Source organism: Labeo rohita, chromosome 9 (assembly GCF_022985175.1).
Source record: "Labeo rohita strain BAU-BD-2019 chromosome 9, IGBB_LRoh.1.0, whole genome shotgun sequence".
Classification (NCBI taxonomy): domain Eukaryota; kingdom Metazoa; phylum Chordata; class Actinopteri; order Cypriniformes; family Cyprinidae; genus Labeo; species Labeo rohita.
This window is the reverse complement of record NC_066877.1, coordinates 20,154,101-20,173,803: the sequence shown is the minus strand read 5'-3', so window position 1 is coordinate 20,173,803 and position 19,703 is coordinate 20,154,101. Positions and strand designations below refer to the sequence as shown.

Below are 19,703 nucleotides of genomic sequence, written 5' to 3'. Positions count from 1 at the left end.
CCTCTAAAGGTTCAAGGGTTAGTTTACCCAAAAATGAAAATTCTGTCATTATTTACTCACCCTCATGTTGTTCCAAACCCATAAGACGGAACACAAATTAAGATATTTTTGATGAAATCCGAGAGGTCTCTGACTCTCCTATAGACAGCAAGGGTACTACCACATTCAAGGGTCATAATAGTACCAAGATGATCGACAAAGTAGTCCATGCGACATCAGTGGTTCAACCATAATTTTACGAAGCTACGGGAACACTTTTTGTGCACAAAGAAAACAAAAATATGGTATAACGTTACTATGATGCGTGTGGCGGCGCCGGCACTGACCCAGATCCGGCGTTATGACTTTGAACATATGCATTGTGCCTTGTTTACATTCGGAGAATTTTTTTTTTTTTTTTTTAATAGTATTAAACTTTAATAACAATAGTGAAAGTACAGTTATAACTAACTACAATTATACACGAAAAAACATAAAACACATACTATATATATTAAGGGTGTAACGGTACGGTTCGGTACATACCTCGGTTCGGAGGTCACGGTTCGATACGATTTCGGTACAACAGGAAAAAAATACTAAATATTATAATGTTATATATTAATATAATCTGCAGTACATATATACATACAAGGAATAAATACTCGAAATATATGTGATTTAGTTAACAGATAAACAAGGGGAAAAAAACACACGTAACTTAGCCTATATATGCTGAGTTTCAGTTCATTTTTGTGACAGAACGGAAACTCAAATGGCAGAAAGAGACATCCTATTTGTTTTCTATAATTTACAAAAGACCTTTTACAGTGATGCATTATTAATCATTAATTAAGACAATTAATGACAGTGTTTAAAGTTGATTTTGCTGGTATAAGGAAACAGTTTAAGTGATCGCGCCGGCGCACACACATAAAACATATCAGTTCCAGGCTTCCAGCATTGCTAACTTGACAGCGAAGGTTGTACTTTATCAAAATAAAATACATTGAACCAAACGCGCCCGCCTCATTGTTTCAACGTTGGAATGCGACTGAAGTACAAAGCCTATAATTAACATACTAAATAATAGCTTAGCATTTGGATACATCGCAAATATGGAAATATTATGGAATGAGATAGGTAGGATGCACGAGCACAAAGCTACATTTCGCAAACAGTTGAATACGCAAGCCTTTAAAGTAACGTTATACTCCTTTGTCAGTGAGAGACGCGTTGAGAATTAGCACATGATCACTGTTGTCTTCGTTTTCAAATGCGCAACTCACGGCATTCTCTGTTCTTCTGCTGGCGGTTATCAAACAGCGTTGCATTACTGCGGCGGCCCCTTCTGGATTGATGGTGAATTGCCTGTATTCGTTGTAAGGCCTCACGCACTGAACCAAGATGTCCGTGCCGTGTCGCTTCGGTATGAACACATGTATCGTTGCACCCCTAAAACATTCGGAGAACGACTCACGCTGTATGAAAGCTATTGGTCTGCGTCAGCGCCGCCACACGCATGCGTCAGGGTACTCTCCTGAACGCGCGTCCACAACTGATACAGTAGAGACGAAAATGTGGAATAACGTCGTTATTTTTGTTTTCTTTGCTTCAAAAAGTATTCTTGTAGCTTCGTAAAATTACAGTTGAACCATTGATGTCACATGGACTACTTTGTCGGTCATCTTGGTATTTTTCGGAGCCTTGACCGTGGTAGTACCCTTGCTGTGTATGGGATAATCAGAGACCTATCGAATTTCATCAAAAATATCTTAATTTGTGTTCCGAAGATGAACGAAGGTCTTACTGGTTTGGAACAACATGAGGGTGAGTAATTAATGACAGAATTTACATTTCTGGGTGAACTAACCCTTTCATCCATGGTTCCAGTTCCTCAAGGTCACCATGACATCCTTAAAGAAAAGCATAGCAAATGTGTATTTACTTACTTGGAATGTTACTGCTTGTTTTACAGTGGCTACAATATAATGCATTTATATAGCACAAAATTACAACAAAACATGCCTTTATATTTATTAAATAAAATAAATCTGTTACAATCTATTGTATTATTCTATCTAATTGGGTGAAATTGATTGATTGCCATTGCTAAGTTGATTATTTAGGTTCGGAGCTCAACTTTCAAGGTGGTTGATCTTCATAAATCAAACAAATACCATAGGGCATTCAGTTTATTCCAGATACCCACCTGGTAATGCCTGATGAAAGTATCAGTGTTTTCAGAAAGGTACACCATTAAACACAGAATAAAATCTTAACTGTGTTTTCCACGGCATTGTTCTGAAGAGTACATAAAAAAGCTGCTTTTCATGGTGGACACACCCAAGCTTTTATATCTAAACTGACTGAGAACAATATGATGTGTCTTTAAAGCAGACAGATCACCCTGAATGCAGACTTTTTGGAAAAACAAATTTGTCAGAAACAATTAATTGTCAAGTGTGAAATGAACACAAATTGTTATTGCCAATCTACATTGTTGCACCATAACAGTTTGCACTTGAAAGATGAATTGAAAGAAGAACAACATAAAATAACTGATTAGGCTAGCCTTTTTGGTTTTTATTATATATTATTTTGAAGGTAAGTGTAAACTCGGTGCACTTAATGCATATGCATTAGTGCAAACTGAATATCTTTACCTTATGGAGTGCTCATGCATACTTGCGAAGGCAATAGTTATATTTTTTAGGAAATTAAGCATAAATACTCTGAGCACTCTGCATATAAACATTCAACCGTACTGTATGTTCGATGGAAGCATGCACATTTATAAAATATACTCACATACAAACTGATTTCCCAATGCATGTGCATAAACCTATTGTATTAGAATACAATTAATATTTCTGATTAAATCTGACTAGTTAAGAAAGACCAATAAAGTTTTTTTAAGGATCTGTTCTGGTAGAAACAGCTCTGTGAGGTAACTGCACTTTTAAGGCAAGAAACTTTTCATTTTTACAGTTTAGTGATTCCCCTGCATGTGTTTACTGTTGAATTATTAATTAATCTCACAATCAATATACTTCTTGAAATATTTAATGCTCATACACTCAATATATTAAAAGAGTTTTGCTTCTGAATTGCTATAGCAGCAGTATTTGTCACAATTTGAGCTTTTTATGTACTTAGAAAGAAAGACAGAGACAGAGACACATCAGTCATCACTGTTCAAAGCTAGTACCTCTCAAATAATGTAATAAACATAAATATAATGCTGATTTTGTTGGGGGCACTTTGCAAAATCACATTATGAAAAACATGTGGCCTATTTAGGTTTTCAGTTTTTTATATCTTGGATATAAAGGCTACAGTAGATTATCTGACTGTCCTATCAGATTTTAATAGCTCTATATTCTTCATCTCCAGAGTTTCAAAAAGCAATTAACTGCTTTTATTACAAGCTCATGCCATCTCCTGTGTACACACACACATGCGCACAGCGATCCCCCAACACACACACACGTACTTGCATATGCAAACATTATAAAACACAGCAGTTAATTACAACAATGAAACATAATTAGTTAGTGTATAATTAGTTGCACGGGTTAACTTCTCTATAGCAACCAAGCTTTAAAATGAACTCCGACTCATATTGACTTAACATCTTAATAATTATGAGATTTTCTGACAAAAAAATTAGCGTTTCAGTTGCTCAGAATTTGTCTTTTGTCACAGTGGCATATGTGCCTGTTTGTATCTGAAGCTTTATCTGCCAAAATTAATGAGATTTTTTTTTAACCTACAGGGTCTGTGTGTTTATGGATTAAATGATTTGCCTCAGTGAAAAAAATGCAACTAAAAAAGATATTGCACCTGAAAAAGACATTAATAAAGAACCTTAGCACATTTCCAAAGGTATAGACACTAATATTTCTGTCCTTCTCTCTCTCTGCAGTGGACGGCTGCACTGATTGGTCCGTGGACTATCTGAAGTACCGGGTGTTACACGGAGAGCCGGTGAGGATAAAGTGTGCTCTGTTTTATGGTTATATCAGAGCCAACTACACCCAGGCACAGAGCATTGGACTTAGTCTGATGTGGTACCGGAGTTCTGGGTTGGGACATGGCGACTTCGAGGAACCCATCTCCTTTGATGGGGTACGCATGAGCAAAGAGGAAGACGCCATCTGGTTTCGGCCTGCTGAGCTGCAGGACGCCGGTCTGTACTCCTGCGTTCTGAGGTGAGATAGAGGGACGTGTGCACATGTGTATGTGTGAACACTCATACTCTTAGATATGCTAATCCACAAGGAGACACACACACACACACACATACTCTCTGCCTTTCGGACATTAGCCGGATCGGGGAACATGCTTAACTTCTTCCTTTGATGTTTTTTGATTGTCTTTCAAAGCCTTCAAGAAAAGCAGCATGCTGAGAAAATTAGCGTGTGTGTATTAGTGTCTGCATGTGTTGTGTGCATGTGTGTGAGTTGTGTTTTTGTATCCAAAGCTTCTCAGGGACAGTAAAACTGGAAGTGAAATAAGTGAGCGACGGCAGAGGACAGTGAGACGTTCTGTCATCCATCAATCAAACACTGACACTCCAGCACTCTCCTATAATGCCGCAGGCCACTGTCACACATATTAAACAGTCAGGCAATTCTCAAGGGTCCTCATTTGCTCAGGTTCCGACCGACTTGAGGTCAAAGCACATAATCTACTCATCATATTCACTTTTGCATCACAGAATGTCACACTTACTGTATGTGTGTGTGTGTGCAAGTACTGAAAACAGACAGACGGAAATAGGAAAAGAGTGCATTTTAAATAATGTGCTGCCTTAATTTTGAGCATTCCTGCAGGACAAATGAAATATTTCACAGTACAGTAATTATTTTTTCACATGTTGTACACAGAGACCTGTTAGAAAATATTTTAAGGAACTGCTTCCATTGTGAAGGTGGTTTTAAAAGATACTTTATTTCTAAGGCAGCATCAAATGTATCCTTTGCAAAGAAATCAATCCCAACAGAATGAACCGGTGAAAATAATTATCCAAGATGGCAAACAAGTTGCAAGAGGAATAGTTATTTTAAACTTTTGTGATTTTCTTTCTTCTGCAGAATAAAAAAAAGAAATTGTGAAAAATATTCGAGTGCAAACACTGGAGTCCATTTTATGAAATTATTTTCTTTTATGGTCCACAGAAGGAAAAATAAAGTCATGCAGGTTTAGAGTTGAGCAAATGACAAAATTGTCATTTTTGAGTAAACTTTAAATAAAGAAATTTCTAGAAATGCTTTATAAAGGCCCGTTCACACCAAGAATGATAACTATATTATTACATATATTAGTACCCACACCAACAGATGGTCAAGTTCAGTTTATTAACCCATTTAATCCCAATTTTTTCCCAGATATGAACAAATCCAAATGATGTGTCATTAGTAACCCTTTGAAATAATTCAGAATTATTTTTTTAAATTATTTTTTAGAAAAAGGGGGTGTGAAAATTTGTTTTATGGCCAGTGGGATAATGTGTGTACTGAATTAACATATTTCTGCAGTCATAAAAATTGTAATATATCTTAGCCCAGCTCTTTTAAACTGTTTGATCACATTCTAGGGTTACTATTATGCATAAGAAACCCTTATACAACACTGATAGGAATACTGAGATAAAATACATCCATCAACGTATTTCAAAATTGTTATTTTTTTGTAACATATCTCATAAAATTTTTATATTAGTGCTACCAGTATTACAACATCAATATTGTAACTTATTTGTAACATTTGAATTTTTAATTTAGCGCAATATTTTGTCATTGTAACATTTTAGTGCAGTCTTCACTAAAAACTGCAATTGGATTTATCTGTGTACCTAAATTTACTATTATCCCATCGGTCACTATTGTGACCATCAACATGTTCCTTCTATGACCACACTCAACAACCCTGAATATATGTGAATTCTTATATTAATACTAGACACCTTAAAGATAATGTGTACCAAAAATCTTTGTCATATCTTTGTGTTAACATACTTTACTAGTCTTTTGTTTTGGATCTTTTATGCAGCCATAATCTTCTCAAGGTGCAGACAGGAATTAAACTGCTTTGGCCATGTGACAGTTTACAATAACCATGTGAAACTGCACATATTTAGTTGAGACCCTTTATTTTTTCCACATTTGCAGGAAGTGCACTAAAACATCAGCTTTACAAATAAAAACCTTGTTACGGTCACTGACTGGAGGGATTAAATGGGTTTAGCATGGCTGCAGTTATGTTGTCAGTCAGTTAAGTTAAATGGATTCTTTTTGCCAAAGTGAAAGTGAATCCTACTGATAATGTTGTTAATGTGTGTCATTATCATTTTAATTGTGGTGTTTGTGGACTTCACTATTCCCACAGAATTGTGATTTAGAACAATTATTGTTATTGTTCTTTGTATTAACAGCCCTTAAAGGGATAGTTCACCCAAAAAAATTAAATTCTGTCATTTATTACTCACCCTCGTGTCGTTGCAAACCCCACATGCATGTGTCGTGGTACTCTTGTGAAATTGTTGAAGGTCATAATTTTCATAACATTATGATCGAACCACTGATATCACATGGATTATTTTAAGGGTCAGAAAGCTCTCGGATTTCATCAAAAATACCTTAATGAACAAAGGTCTTATGGGTTTGGAATGACATGAAGGTGAGTAATTAATTGAATTGTTCGCTTATCCTAATAATGTTGACTTGATTTAGCTCATAATTTTGACATTTTCACATCAGTGTAATAAAATGAAGTTCTGATGATTTATATGCTACTTGGAAAAGCAATATAATCTAGTCAGTATGCTTAGCTCTTTTTGAATGCCCAGCTGTTGAGTAAACAACCATTTTTGTCAGCATTATTGTTGAGATTACAGCATTTACCAGCAGTGGATAAAAGCCCAAATTAACTAGCCAAACACTGATCCCCTGGAACCAATTAATGACCGCCAGTTGTAAAACCAGTCACTTATGAGATTCCAGTTCAGTTAGGACACTGCCTAAGAAGGAAGCTGCCTATGTAGGCAGCTCACTAGGCTTAAAACCGAGCTACAGAGCTTTGTTTATTAAGTACCCAGTTAGCAACAGGAAATAGGAGCTGTTGTTGTTGTTCTGTTTCCTCTGAGACTGGCTTTGAGCTGATTAAACCATAAACAATAGTTTTCAGCAACACACCGCTAGGAGAGAGCAGGTATTTTAGTATTCTTTTTAGGTTTATAGGGTGATAAAACAAGACTGTGCTGACATATGCGGGCGTCTGAAAATAGTGAGAGTGTAAAAATAGGCTTTGCTATACAGTTAATAGGGCAGAGAGAAAGAGAGTGTATAGTTGTTGTTTTTTTGTGTGTGCAAAATTTGTTTATGCATTTTACAAGAGACAAGTGCATTGCAGGTTGCCGCCCCAAGCACTCTGTAACCACGGTAACCCGGTAGGAGGTGTGAGGTCATTACATTGAAAAGGTCAAATTTCAACAAATCTTATCAGCAGCTATTAAACTCAAAGCCCTTGGACAAAACAAACACTAATGCACTTTTAATGGAGACACACTCATCAATGTAGGGAAGAATGTGTTGACATGCAATGCTTCTGACTTACGGAGTGTGTGTATAGGCATGTATAAATATGCGTTTGCGGCTATGTAATTTTGTTTGACTGATTTTAATGCAAATCACTTTTTTAAAGGCATTGTTCAACCAAAAAATGAAAATTCTGTCATTAATTACTCTTTCCAAAACCATAAGACCTTCATTCATCTTCGGAACAGAAATTAAGATATTTTTTATGAAATCCGAGAGCTTTCTGACCAAGGGCTCTACACTTACTTTTCTTTTTAGGAGAATCAATAATCTTCTAATCAATAATCAAAAAATCTGATAAAAAAAATTAGCCTTCCCATTACAAGGTGATTTTTGTCTTCTTAAAGTGATTTACAGGGGAATTTTGTTTTTACCTTTGTAATGGCATTTTTGTAACTTTTTATAAAAGTAATTTGTACTACAGAGGTGGCATAGAAGAACACAAAAGTGGCTTTTAGGTGTATTTTCATGTTTAGTGAGACTCAGCGGTGGCATGAGTGCAATCAAATTTATAAATTCATGTTGCGATTAATGTTTTAAATATAAAATTTTGAATACAGACATATAAATAACTGAAAAGATACTTTAAAAATGAAACTAAATCTGCCAGTAGGTGGCAGCAATTCACTGATTTAATTACTGAATCATGCATTCATTTGATTAGTTCGAACAGCTGATTCATTCAGGAATAAAGCAGTTGACTGTCTTTATGAATGCGAAATTGAATCATTGACTCACTAGATTCATTTAAAAACGCACGTTCATTTATAAACGAAACATCGCTGTGTTTGAATGGAGATGTGCAGTGGCTCAGTTGTGACTTGTTTCAGACTATTTTTGATGACGAAATAGAGCAAAATCAGGCAACAGTGTTATAGTCAATGTAAGTCACATGATATTAACTTCTTGTTTATTTAACTGTTGTATTAAATCAATATCTAATTTACAAACTCCCTTAAAAACATTAAAAACTGTCACTCATCTTAGTTCATCGTGATCTCACAAAGTTCCATTACGCTCTCCAGTTTGTTTATGAAAGTATTCATGGGATATGTCTGTGATACATTACTCAATGTTGCAAAAACACGTAGAAACCTTTGAAGCTCCCCTCAGTCCAGACACAAATATGCTGATCGGGTCACTTGCACATGGTGCTCCTAAATATTTTTATATCATATTTTATATTTTTATATTGTATTGTCTTAATTTGTGTTCAGAACATGAACGAAGGTCTTACGGGTTTGGAACGACATGAGGGTGAGTAATTAATGACAGAATTATAATTTTTGGGTGAACTACACCTTTGAAGTTAATAAATAGATGGTCAAAAATGTGAAAACATACTGTTTTTAAGATTCAGAACTGCAATAACATTTCATTTTGTACTTTCACATCTTTCATAGATGTTTCATGGAGCAGCAAAAAGAACATCCAATTTAATTAAGGGTCACAGAGAGTGTAGGATACTAAATTTGACATGTTTTTCTGCTGAAAAACATTAACTTATAAGTGGACCTCTGGGAAAATGGAAAGTGCTAAAAAAATGTATGAAATGACCCTTTAAAACCTTTGAGAAAGCATTTCATTTATTCATTTGCTACTTATATTCCATCAGTTAAACACTAATTATTTGTAGCCCTACATGAAAATTGCAGATAAATTTTGTTCCATTGTGGTCAAATTACATCTATCATGGTTGAATTACAAATAGAATCACGTTTTATTCTCGCATAATTTGTTTAGTGTATAGGCTCTGTGAGATGATAACAAATTTGCGATCGGTGATGTCTCTCGGTGAGTATGTGTTAATCTGATTACGGATAGCACGGTTTATATACTCTGTGTGTGTCTTACAGGAATTCCACGTTTTGTATGAAGGTGTCTATGACTCTGTTGGTTGCTGATAATGACACAGCAGGATGTTATAACTCAAAACTGCGCTACACTGAGAAAGGAGAACTGGGAAAGAGTAAAGAAATCTCCTGTCCTGATATCCAGGATTACGTTCAGGCCGGAGAAAAAATGCAGATAACGTGGTATAAGGTACAGTGGTGATACTGTGAGGTGAATTCACTAAACAATTGCGCCGTTCAGCGCACAAACCAGCGTCTTATTCACAAACCACCTGCGATCCAGCGTCACGGCACCTGCCCCCTGAGAATTTAAATGAAGCCGTTGTCGTTCTTTTCAGCGCAAACACACCTCCTTTTTATGTAAATTAGGGTTATTATACTTTATGCCAGTAAGTCAGTGCTGTTTGCCTGGGGCAGTTAACATTGTGCTTTTGCTGCACATGCAAACCGTAAACAGAAAATTATTTCAAATAGACTGTTGATGTACATTTTCAATTGATCATGGCAGCAGTAATTTATCAAATGATTATTAAAAAATGTTATGAAATACAGTTGAGAGCACTTTGTGCATTTTAAAGAGCCGATTCAGGTGTCAGGATCACAGTGTTGCAGCAGGAACTTGCCTGCAAATTCTGTATAGCACTGATATATATATCTATATATATGTGACCCTGGACCACAAAACCAGTCATAAGTAGCACGGGTATATTTGTAGCAATAGCTAACAATACATTGTATGGGTCAAATTTATTGATTTTTCTTTTAAGCCAAAAATCATTAGGATATTAAATAAAGATCATGTTCTATGACAATATTTTGTAAATTTCCTACCACAAATATATCAAAACTAAATTTTTGATTAGTAATATGCATGGCTAAGATCTTCATTTGGACAATATTAAGGGCAAATTTCTCAATGATTTTTTTGCAACCTCAGATTCCAGATTTTCAAATAGTTGTATCTCAGCCAAATATTGTCCTATCCTAACAAACCATACATCAAAAGCTTATTAATTCAGCTATAAATTTTGTGGTCCAGGGTCACAAAGTATATATTTTTTTGGCGAAGTTTGTGCCGTTGCTCGATTCTTATTGAATTCCCCTCTGAGTGTTTTCATTATGTCAGTATATACAAATGTATATGGTGCAGTTTTGTCTCTGTTTCTATATAGTCTTTCTCTCTTTCTCTTTGCCTGCGGGTGTGCAGGAGTGTAACGTGCAGCACTGGAGGAGCAGCGTGCTTCAGACCGCAGACATGCTCTCCATACAGGAAGTGAGGGAGGATGACATCGGCAACTATACCTGCGAGCTGGTTTTTGGAGGCTTCCTGGTGCGGAGGACGACCTATCTGAGCGTGACAGGTAGTACCATGTGGCGTCTCTTCAGTGTGCGTCTGTGTGTGAGAGCACTTGCTGTGATAGTCTCGCTTAGAGGGGTCGGTTGTTTTTTGAAGCGTGAGGTATTATTCTTCTTTTTGCTTCTTATTTGGTTTCAGTTGCATTTACTGTGCTGTGCTTTTGTTAACTGTGACTTTCCTGTCTGTGTCGTTAATGCACAAGTTTTTCAGTGAATAACAACTTTTCAGTCTGTTCCTCAGAAAAAGCTATCATATGATTTCAAGATTCAAATATAGTGCATGAGTCATATGGACTACTTTGTGTGGTTTTTGGAGCTTAATAGTCAGAGTCATCATCCATCATTTGTATCCTTTTGTGTTCCTTGGATGAAAAAAATAATCATACAGTTTAGAATGAGAGTCTGGGTGTTTCTTTCATTTATTTTTTGGATTTTTAAAAACATTTTATATAATCAAAATGTTGGATGTATTTTTACAACACAGCATGTATACAGAAATTAACTGAACAGTGAAGAACAGTTTTTTCTTCATTAGTTGTAATTAGTGTAACTATTTGTGACCCGTGACCACAAAAACAGTCATAGGGGTCAATATTTTGAATTTGAGATTTGTACTTCATCCAGAAGCTGAATAAATAAGCTTTCCATTGTTGTATGGTGTGTTAGGATAGGACAGTATTTGGCTGAGATACAACTAATTAAAAATCTGAGGGTGCAAAAAAAATCTAAATACTGAGAAAATTGCTTTTAAAGTTGTCCAAATGAACTTCTTAGCAATGCATATTACTAATCAAAAATTAAGTTGTGATGTATTTACGGTAGGAAATTTACAAAATATCTTCATGGAACATGATCTTTACTTAATATCCTAATGATTTTTGGTATAAAAGAAAAATTGATAATTTTGACCCATACAATATTTTTGGTTATTGCAACAAATATACTTGTGCTACTTGCTGTTTTTGTGGTCCAGGGTCACATTTGCTATTTAACAAAAAAGTGAACACAGTGAAATCACTAAAACATATCCTGTTCGTTTTACAGAAAAAGTCATGGTTGAAATTCAAATTCACCTTAAAATATACTGTGACAGTTTTCAGGTATTACAGAATGGCATGTAAGTTTTTACTTGCAAAAACTATACATTTGACTTTTTACTGTTATAGTATCTTTTTTACAGTGTATGGATAAAATAAGCAAAGAAAGTTTTGCCCAGACAGGCACTATGCATTTTTTTTTTTTTTTCAGAAAAATTACATTTATTGCCACGGAAATTACACACTGCAGCTTTAAATACAAGGGCTGGGTTTTGACACAGACTTTACAATTCGATTCGATTCTGATTAACAAGCTTGCAATTCGATTATTTTGGATATATATCAGGTACAGTACATGCATAATTTTCTTAGGGAAAAACAAATCTCTCAACTAATGCTGTAAAGTATACATGGAAGTACTACATTACCATAATATCGAAGGTTAAAATTAACTGATGTGTATGCTACAGCAATAAGCCCCAAGAAGCCGTGGTTTACAGTGAATTTATAACATCTAAGGGGGCGTTGTTGGGTATGACGCGAAGCAGGCCCACAGCTTCACAGGGCTTATTGCTTTTATAAAATGGTTATTCCATTTAGGTAGTAAGGTTTCACAAAATAAAACAGAGTAAATAATGTGTAATGGTAATAATACAAAAAATATTCTTCTGCCAAACAATGTAGTTCCTCAGAAACGGTTGTGGTTGCAACAAATTGGTTGCCGAGCAACACACAGACGTAAACCAAATGTATATGTTTGTAAAGTAATTTGCGGCCCAGCCAATCAGAATCAAGGACTCATACTATCTGTTTTATAAAAATCTGTTTTTATAATAATAAAGTTTCAGTTACATAATTATATTTCTACTCCAGTTTTTTTGAAAACATTTAGATGGTGGCTGTCATAAAAACTCAACAGATTTATTTAAACCTAAATTAAACATTGAAGAACTCTACAAATTATAATGAATATGTTATATGGTTCATATACAAAATGCCCCTTTCTAGAGTTAATTTTTCTAGCTGACTCATGAGTTTATGGTCACCGAGTATTTTTTCTGAGGTAAATGTGACGTTACGTGTTATTGTTTACAAGCTGTTATATTGACGTTGTTTGACTCATGAGTTTATGGTCACTGAGTATTTTTTCTGAGGTAAATGTGACGTTACATGTTATTGTTTACAAGCTGTTATATTGACATCGTTGCGCGGTTTAAACTGAATGAGCGATTACATGAGAGAGGATGCGAATTTCGGTAAGTTGTACTCTTTTTTTTTTTTTTTTAACATAGCTTCGGATGTTTATTCATGTTTATTCATGCTGAAACTGAAATTAAATTGGAGGAGATGATCAGTTCATGTCATTGAACATTAAACAGTGCCAAAACGGCATTTATTGTTTGAATACTGTAATAAAAAGGACAGAATTTGAAATCTGATTTTTTCTTTTATATCAAAAGTAACAAAGCATATTGTGATTTATTGGATGGGAGGCACGCTACAGCGTTTCGTTTATTAACTGAAAACAAGCTAGATGAATTGATTCTTTGGATTTAAGAATCAATGTCATTTTTTACCTAGCCCACAGTCATTTTAATGTTAAATGTGGGAATGAAGTGGTTAATGTTAACACAGCCATTTTTTAAAATATTATTCATAAGCGTTTGGCCTTTAGGATAGTGGAGAGAGACAATGAGGGGGAATGAGATGGAATTATGACACAAGGCCAGACCTTGTGTTCCCGTGAGCACAACTGCTCGTATGTGTCGTGAGCATGTGCACTACCCACTACACACATTTGACCTCTATTACTGCTCTACACACACAATAACTGAGATAGAGAGTGAGATAGAGAATGACATTTATGCAGACACAACACTAAGCCGGCAGTGGAAAGGTCATTTTCGTCTATATTTTTATGTTTAAACATCTCTGTCTACGATTAAACAGATTCTTATTGGCCCCTTGCGAAGTCGGTCCTTTCTGCCACTATAGCAGGTCAATAAAACGGCACGTACAGGTGAAAAGAGGTCAGACGTTATTCTCTCTCCCTTCCTAAGCCCCCATTCAGTTGAAACCTATTAAAACGCTCGCCGCCTCTCTTGCCGTACTCATTTAAAGCCTATTTTAGGACGGCATTAGACTCTCAGGGACGATTTCCTGGATGGAACTTATAGTCCAGGACGGCAAATGATTCTCAACGGAAAAACCACCATTAACAGTAAAATTTAGTCCATAGCTCGATTTAACCCTCGTCACGGAGGCAGCGTTTTGATGTTAGAAGTCGTATAGCAGTTGCAGCAAAATCATAGCACTATAGCTCAATTTGTTTTGAGCTGGTTACAGCAGTACGTCTCTATAATTGCTACAGAAACTTGCCTCGATGGTACATCTCTGCAGCGGGTTATCTGGTGGAGCTGCCTGTGCGCCTGAGGGAGGAAGTTAGCGGAAGAACACGGAATCATTTTCTTGTTTTTGAGTGCTTACAGACAGTCTATTACTGCGGACATGGTTTTCGACAACAAAGATTGGAGCGGTGTTTTTTGTGTGCCTTTTTGCGCGCGTGCATGTCTGAAAATTTGAAGCGTGAAACTGACCTACAAAAATACACGGCCGATGATGTGAATCAGTGCTATTGTACATCCTCTCTCGAGGCAGAGGGCCAAAATGTGTGTTTAAACAGTTAATCATGCGCATTGCACGCACCCGCACGCACAGACAGTGAAGAAATGACTTCCTGGGTGAGCGTGATTGTGTGTACTTGGGTGTGAATTCTAGATTATCAGTCACAGAAGCTGATTATTATAGTAATGGGACAGAGAAATAGTCCAAGCTGCTTTTTAACAGTGAATAAGTACCTTTTAGTACAGTGCTGTGTCCTGTTATTTATCTACAGGACACAGGAACAACATGCTCTTGTAGAGTTCGATGTCCTGCACGTTGACCTGGCCAGTCTGCTGCCCTCTCTCTCACCCAGTGATTCATCATGCTTTGCCTGTAGTGGAAGAAAAAAAGACACAGTTTAACAAAGACACAGAAAAAAAGAAAAAAACATGTCTGAATATGTTTTTTTAAATGGCAACAGAGAATATAAAATCATTAGAAATGGTTGAGGTGCTCAGTAATGAATGCAAGCATCAGATTTTTCATCATTTTTTCAAAATGATCATTTTAGATATCACTTCATTATATTCATTATATAAGTGATATATATCACTTCATTATATTATATGCTATCTATTAATGTGGGGAAAATATCTCTGAAACCAGCGGTTTGTGAGAGAAATGTTATTTATGTATGTGTTTTCCCTCATAAAATACTAATGTATTTGTATATATGTTTAGCTTTTCTTTTTAATAGCTAACTTTTAACTATTTTTGAATTTTTAGGATCATCAGTCGTCAAAGCTCCATAAATACTGGTCACAGACACTCACTAAAAATTCCCATAAATCATGTTTCCATGCCATTTCAAGTCTTATTTTGACAAAGTTATTTCTAAATGTATGAGTTGTTTACTTACTTTTTGTTAGTTTTCTCATTAACGTCATTCTATTTTTCATTCAGAATCATTCGCGAATGTTCGATTTATCGCATGAACCAGTCACAGCTGATCATAGCCAGTCAGGCATTGCCTCATCTTACGTGACTTTCCCCCATTCATTCTCAATTACCCCCCAATGAACTCACCGCACACTTTAAAAGTCTGTTAAATCTTAATGGGCTCAGGGGAGGTGAGAGTAGTGTTGTCACAATACCGAACTTTTGACTTCGATACGATACCTGACTAAAATATCACGATACTACTACTGAACCAATACTATGAAAAACAGAACAACAAGAAAAGTAATTGAATAAAAGATTATCCAAATATTGATCGTAGTTTTTTTATCTATTAAAACAAAGCATTTCATCCCCCCTTTAAAAAAAATAAACATAATAATAATAATCACATGCAAGTGCTACAGGTATGTAGAGATCTTTGCAATATTGGTAATAAAGCCAAATCTTATTTAATGATATAGTAATTTTATTTCACAACAACAATTTATATCATGTTATAGTCATTTTTTGTTATTTTACCTTTGTTATTAATAATAAGAACCTAGATGCAAGTAACAAACTAAAGGACAGTTACAATAAATATAAATATGAAATCTGTTTTATTTTTTCCTAAATTCCATTTTAATTTTTCTAAACTCTATTTTAATGGTTAAAAAATATTTATCAGAAAGCATGTCTAATTAATTGAAATCATGAAACTTGCAGAATTTAACAAGTTTAACAAAAATTACATGTTTTTAAGGCCCTATATGAAATACGTTTTATTATTTTTCTCAAATTCAGTTTTGTTTGTGAATCTCTGTTTTCCATTAATTTTCGGGATTCTATTTTAATCGTTTCATTACATTGTAATAATCAAAAGCATGTCTAATGAATTTATAAAGGATAATTAGATTTACTAAAGAATTAATTTATTGCAGGCTATGTATTTCTTTTTCTTCAGAAAATAAATAACCCTTTTCTGCTAAATAATTCTAGTAAATATTTTTTCTGGTAAATATTCCCTAAACATTGTTTAAATAATATTTTTATTATTAGTAGTAGTACTATCTTTACATTAAGTAATATATTAATATATTTCTGACTGTGAAGTTAAATCAAACTTTTATTTTGACGGATTGCTGTGAAGACCTTTAGGGTCTTCATTATATGACGATAGTTTTCCGCAAAATAAACGGTAAAATGCTCATGAAGTGACTCTCAGAGCAGTTCTAGAGATTATGTTCATGTGTTCATGTGCTCATAAATTGAGGCGGCAGAGGCTGAAAACTGTGAGCGTCACACCCATGTATGTAGTAAACAAAACTGCACGTCTGCGCCATTCACTAACACAGACACGCAAAAATACGGCTCTTATTAAAATGCATTCTTAAAGTACCGGTACTAGTAAAATGTAGAATTGTACCGTTTTTAAAAGCAGGATATCGCAATACTTTTTAAGAACCGGTATATCATGCAACACTAGGTGAGAAAGACATGGACTCCCGCTTAGGGATGTCAAAAGGTACCGGGTTCTGTACTTTGGTACTGACATTTTAAAAACGATAATAATATTTTTAATATTAGAATTTTTTTTGTTTTATTTTTGTACTATATATACATACACAGCAGGGCTCCAGACTGCGACTAACACAGTCACATTTGCAACCCAAAATATTAATTTGTGAGTGAAGCTTTTGCCGAGGTCGCCAGTGGCGACTACATAAATTTCCGTTATGATTTTAAAATTTGCACGTAATGGCTTTTTTCCTGATTGTTTTGCAATCACATCTTCTGATATGTTGATGTAATAAACTGAAACAATGTGCATCAAAGTTTTAGTGGAAAAAAGTGTTTCAAATAATCTGCATCTATGGCTGTACCTGCATGAATGGTCATGTGACATGCATTTTCGGGTTGTGTAGTGTAGACAGAGATAATTTCAAACGCAGTGAAAACGCCAGTGTAAACGAGGATTGTTTTAATTTTAAAACACACTAGTGTAAACAGAGCCTAAGTGATGTTGACCTAGGTATGGTCCACAATAATGACACAAATTCTGTGTAATAAACAATTCTTTGTGACTGTATGTAGTTCTCAAGTTGGAAAAAATGTTTGGTTTCCAGGACATCTACAAGATCGATTATAATGCTGATAAAAAAAAAAGTAATAATAGAACACGTTAATTCTGTGGCACCTAAAAAAAATAATTTGGCGCCTAATTTTGTTTCTCACAGATAGATAGATTTTTTTTTTTTTTGGTCTGGAGCCCTGCACAGTACACTTTTATTTAATATGATATTTTATTATATAACTTTTTTTTCAGCTAAAGAACAGTAACTTTACAGTGTCAGCAACTTCCTAGCACATTTTTTTTCTAGCACCCTTCAGTTTATGAAAACTACCCCGCAATTAAATTATTCATTATTCTGGTTATTCATAATTATTTTATTATACTTCAGGCCTTTGCTTTGAGCATGCCTTGGTAACCACAGGCTATGTAAAATGCTCTTTTTACTTAAGTTGGTTTCATGTTTCAATCAAATTAAAATTTTCAAATGAATAAAAATGTCCTTGAAACTACAGTAATTTCATCTATAAAAAAAGCAATTACAAATCTTTAATATTTTGATTTGTCCTATACATCAATGCTCTAAAATAGAAAGAAAATGGATACTTTTAATTAAGTTAACCTGCGCTGAAGAAAAAAGCCCCCGACAATCTCCCATTTGTCACATTTTTTTCGTTTCTGCTAAGGAATTTAAAAAGACTTTTAGAAGAGGCGTCCAGCTTCCGGATGCAGAGCTGTGTGTGCGAGCTGTGCGATCTGGTTGAAGTAGCGCTTGCAGAAAAACAGTTTCCAAAAGTAGCTTGCGTTTCCTATTGCTATTTTAGTACAGACAATGTGGTTTCCATGGACACTTGCGTGGTGTCCATGCCAACGGCAGGTTTGGAGCAGTGTAAGCGCGTGTGCCCGGGAGGGACTTGTGGTGGAGCGTTCCAGGGACAATGCCAACCTTTCTTTACCTCTCCCACCTGTACCAACCTGTGCCCTTCCCACTAAATTTCCATGGAAACGGTCAGGCGAGGACAGTCGCCCAGATTCAATCTACACTGCAGAAGGGTTTGTGGGTACTGTAGATGCCTAGGGAAGCGCAGGGTAGGTATTAAGTGGTTACAGGATGATACATGGGGTACGAGCGTGTTTTGTTTGTTTATCCATTGATCTCCATGTTGATTGGAGACCCTGTTGTTTTAAAATCCCCTATAGTGCACTGGGGCTGCCATAGCACGTTCTTTACACATGCTCCCAACACCTTGCATCTGTCAAGTCTAATCAGGACAAGATAAGTGCGTGTGTGTTTTGTGTGTGTGAGCGTCGGTGTGTGTGTGTGCACATGTGTCTGTAATCAGTAGAGAGTTATGTAATCATATTTAATTAAGGATTAATTACAGATGCCGCTAAGTGAGAGTGCGACAACTTAACTCTCTCTTAGTCACCCAATAACACACACACACATATTTATTTTCTGTTATTTTGGAGAAAATGTGTTGACTGCAGTTGTTTCTTTTTTCTTTTATTTTTAATTATTGTATTTATACACGGGGCCGTAGCTAGTGGGCAATCTAAATCCACTTTATTTTCTGTAGCGTTAAAAAGAAATATTTTATTTGATTCAGTATAGAATTTCTTTATAAACATTTAGGCTGCAACTGCGTAACTAAAATAAAAGAAGATCATTTGATAAACATCTCAGTATTTTTTGTTCATACGATGAAAGTCATTGGTAACCAAAACAGATTTGTTACCAACAGTCTTCAAAATATCTTTTATATTCTACAAAAGAAAGGTTTGAAATGACATTAGGGTGAGTAAATGATGACAGAATTTTTTTTTTTTTTTTTTTTGTGAACTATTGTTTTTATTATTATTATTATTAAAGAAATGATTCTATAAATAAGAAACTAAATCTGTCAGCAGGTGGCGGTAAATGTCTTTATGATTCATTCATTCATTCATTTGATTTGTTCAAACAGCTGATTCATTCAGGAATTAAGTAATGGCTCTCTTTATGAATGATCTTTTAAATCTTTGGTTCACACGATTCGATCAAAACGAGGATTCATCTAGAAACTAAACATCGCTGTCATGGTCGGAGACTTACAACAATTCTGCTATGGCTTCAAAGGTAATGTCCTCTGCAAAATTGAGTGAAAACACATAATATTGTGTTTAAAATATAACACAATATCAAATTTTTATTTACTGAATTGTTGTATAAAATCACATTTAATCTTGTGATAGATCGGGACAAAATCAGCACTCGTGTCTT

At 35.2% G+C, this 19,703-nt stretch overlaps 1 protein-coding gene across 5 annotated transcripts in view; it reads left to right on the top strand.

Annotated features, from left to right (window-relative positions):
- il1rapl1a (interleukin 1 receptor accessory protein-like 1a) overlaps nucleotides 1-19,703 on the top strand; it is a 128,748-nt gene that overhangs the window by 70,553 nt on the left and 38,492 nt on the right. For 3 of the 5 annotated variants that reach the window (XM_051119549.1, XM_051119548.1, XM_051119550.1), the window contains 3 exons: nucleotides 3,908-4,193; nucleotides 9,437-9,623; nucleotides 10,641-10,794. In XM_051119549.1, coding sequence (XP_050975506.1) covers nucleotides 3,908-4,193; nucleotides 9,437-9,623; nucleotides 10,641-10,794 — 627 coding nt within the window. Of the gene's footprint in view, nucleotides 1-1,511; nucleotides 1,810-3,907; nucleotides 4,194-9,436; nucleotides 9,624-10,640; nucleotides 10,795-19,703 lie in introns of those variants that run through there. The other 2 variants (XM_051119547.1, XM_051119546.1) reach the window with 1 other exon arrangement.